Source organism: Trypanosoma equiperdum (genome assembly GCF_001457755.1).
Source record: "Trypanosoma equiperdum strain OVI genome assembly, contig: ctg_116, whole genome shotgun sequence".
In the NCBI taxonomy this organism is placed as follows: Eukaryota; Euglenozoa; class Kinetoplastea; order Trypanosomatida; family Trypanosomatidae; genus Trypanosoma; species Trypanosoma equiperdum.
In genome coordinates, this window is record NW_027123138.1 from 2,773 (window position 1) to 5,504 (window position 2,732).

A 2,732-nucleotide genomic window follows, 5' to 3' on the forward strand; every position below is an offset into this window, starting at 1 on the left:
ACTGAAGAGAAAAAGTTGCTCAATGGCTTGACATGATTAATTTCCTGGTCATGAAATGAAGTTGGGAGGACTTACTATTCAAGCACATATTTTTGTGGCTTGTAGTTCACGGTACATGATACGGTGAGGCGCATTGTTCCCTCACCGAAAACCGCATGTCGGCATCGGAAATGCATGCATGCCACTAATGGGGGGGGAAGCCTCCATTACGTTTACACACACAAGCAGACACAAACACATCCCACATTTTTTTCCTTCAAAGTTTTCGTTTAACCAGCTTCTCGCCAACGTATCGTACAAGACAAGAAAGCTCAAGGGGAATAATTCAGTCAATACAACAAAATCAAAAAGACATACAACAACAAAAAAAAAAAAAGAAAGATCTTAAGTATATTTACCAGCGAACTACGTAAGCCCACATCCAAAAATTAAAAAGATCTTCGTTGGCATCATCCCCACACCACTTCACGCTCTTTCTCACACTTGGCAGTCTGACGCCGCAGTTCGTCTTCAGCCTCGCCTCCACACGCGAGAGGAAAGAAGAAAAAACAACAACACGACCACTTAATGTTACGAGGAGAGAAGGAAATGCAATTTAGGAGCAACTCCCGCGCAGTCTTTGGAAGAAACGGTGTCTTTTCTACACCACCACCTGGAGCATACCGACACGGACAAGAGAAAGCAGAGCAAAAGAAGCGCTGGCATAACTGCGGAAACCACTAACCACGTCAACGGGCCTTGGTCCCTCAACCCCATGACGTTTTTTCATCACATGGGGACCGTTACTTTCGTTTCCACAACAAGACCCCTCCTCGCTGCTTCCATTTTCCACCTTTGTTTCCTCCTCATCGACCTGTTGTTGCTCGTCGTTCTTATCTTCACGATCTCCATTACCTTGTGATTCCGCATTCCCCCCTGAATTAGTCTCTGATTCATTTTCGATCGGGTTCCCATTGCGCTTCATCTCTTCCTGTACTTTTGTTTCATGTGCATTTTTAACCTCCTCAATTTCGGCTGCTGCAGCTGCAAGAGAAACCTCTGCATCCTTAAGAAGTTTTGCCACATTATTGACCTTTTCCATATGCTTACCGCCCCGGTCGGATGTGTCTCTCACTGCTCCCACTGAAGCATTAGACAATTTAAACTTGTTCAGCACATCGCCATATTTCGACTTGTGTGCCGACAAACCCCCCACGTTAGCGGCGGCGTCAATAGCTTTCTGCAACTCAGTTTCTGAAGTACTGCTTGAGGAATATCTCGAGCATTTCTCTGCAGCTGCTTTGGCGTCTGCACTGCCATTACCTTTTTTTGCGGCATTAAGCAGAACCCAAACATCCTCTGCGGCGGCATCGCCTTTTTCTTTTGCATCAGACCACCCCTGCAATGCCGCGGCCCTATGCTTATGCACATGATCCCTCGCCGTCAGTACGGCCTGCGTTTCGTTATTGAAGAGAGCGAGATTTTCTCTGGCGGAGGTAATGTTCTCGATAATTTTCACCGCCTTCGTGTCATTCGCCTTCCCGAGTTCTTTCAATCGCTGAAGTGCCACATCCACCCTCGTGAGCGCCTCCACAGCTCGCGACACCGCATCCGCATGTTTGTCAATGGCTGTTTTATGCGCTTCAACTTGCACGGAGTGTCGTTCAGTGGTCCGGTAAATAACTCCCAAAGTAATTGAAACTTCTTTGAGTTGTTGTGCAAGATGGCACGCCTTCTCAACTTCGTCTTTGGTTTTTAAACCCTCAGCAGCTTGACTGGCTTCAACTATCAGGCGGAGGAGTAGAGCGCAACAGGTGCCGTAACACCACAAAAGCTGCGCCCAACCGGCACCCCTGCAAGACGGTTTCTCCATCAAAGCTGCGACTGCACCCCAGCCTTGCGTACAACTTTCCCGCTCCACAAAAAAAAAAAAACAGACAAAAAAATTTTTTAAAAAAATATTAAATAGACAACAGAAATATTTTGGTAGCACTTATCCAAACAATAATACGAGCACACATACACACACACACATACGGTTGAGGTTAGGTGCCTTTCAGGCAGTCTTTCATGCAGAGCCACGCTCATTTTTCAAATAGCCATTCAGTATTTATTAGTGTGGATGCCTCGCTTAACAGAAGATCCAAGTGGGCAGTGAGCAAACAAAAAACATCAAAAGCAGAGCGCTGCATAGCCGGTGACACGACCAAACAGCCACGCCCCAGTGCACATCCAAGTTGTTACCGAGGACGCAACGCACCTGCCACTTTGTGTCGCTTAGTGCACCTTAAGGAAATGGGAAATAAGGGGGAAAACCACTTAAAGCCAAATGACAGTGAGAATCAGCGGAAGCACTCGCACCATGTAACCGCCGGCGCGCCCCTTATGACACCGCTGATGTCATTACACACGCCTTATACCACAAATGGAAATGCACCGGCAGCACACTTCCGCATAGCACACAAGATGTCGTCACCAGAAAATGTTCATGGCAAAAGCATGCGGGTAAAGGTAGACGCATAAGCACTCAGCACCATTCAAGAACTTGGAAAGCCCCGTCACCTTAACTAAGCACCTTGTTTTAAGCCCCCTACGGCCCTTAACAGCACATAAGCGGTGTCGCCCCTCCAAATTAGCGCAGCAACTTTCCCAATGTGATCATCTATAGTCGCCACAACACGCTCTTCCCACATCCCCAATGGTAACACGTGTGAAAGTGCACCACCACGCAAAGACATTCTTAACCACATCCT

The 2,732-nt window shown here is 47.3% G+C and overlaps 1 protein-coding gene across 1 annotated transcript; it reads right to left on the reverse strand.

Annotated features, from left to right (window-relative positions):
* Window positions 1–640: 640 nt before the first annotated feature.
* Window positions 641–1,852, reverse strand: TEOVI_000013600 (haptoglobin-hemoglobin receptor; the record flags this gene model as incomplete). The annotated part of the gene is made up of 1 exon (XM_067220499.1): window positions 641–1,852. The coding sequence occupies one exon, from the start codon at window positions 1,850–1,852 to the stop codon at window positions 641–643; it is 1,212 nt and encodes a 403-aa protein (XP_067076600.1).
* Window positions 1,853–2,732: the final 880 nt, after the last annotated feature.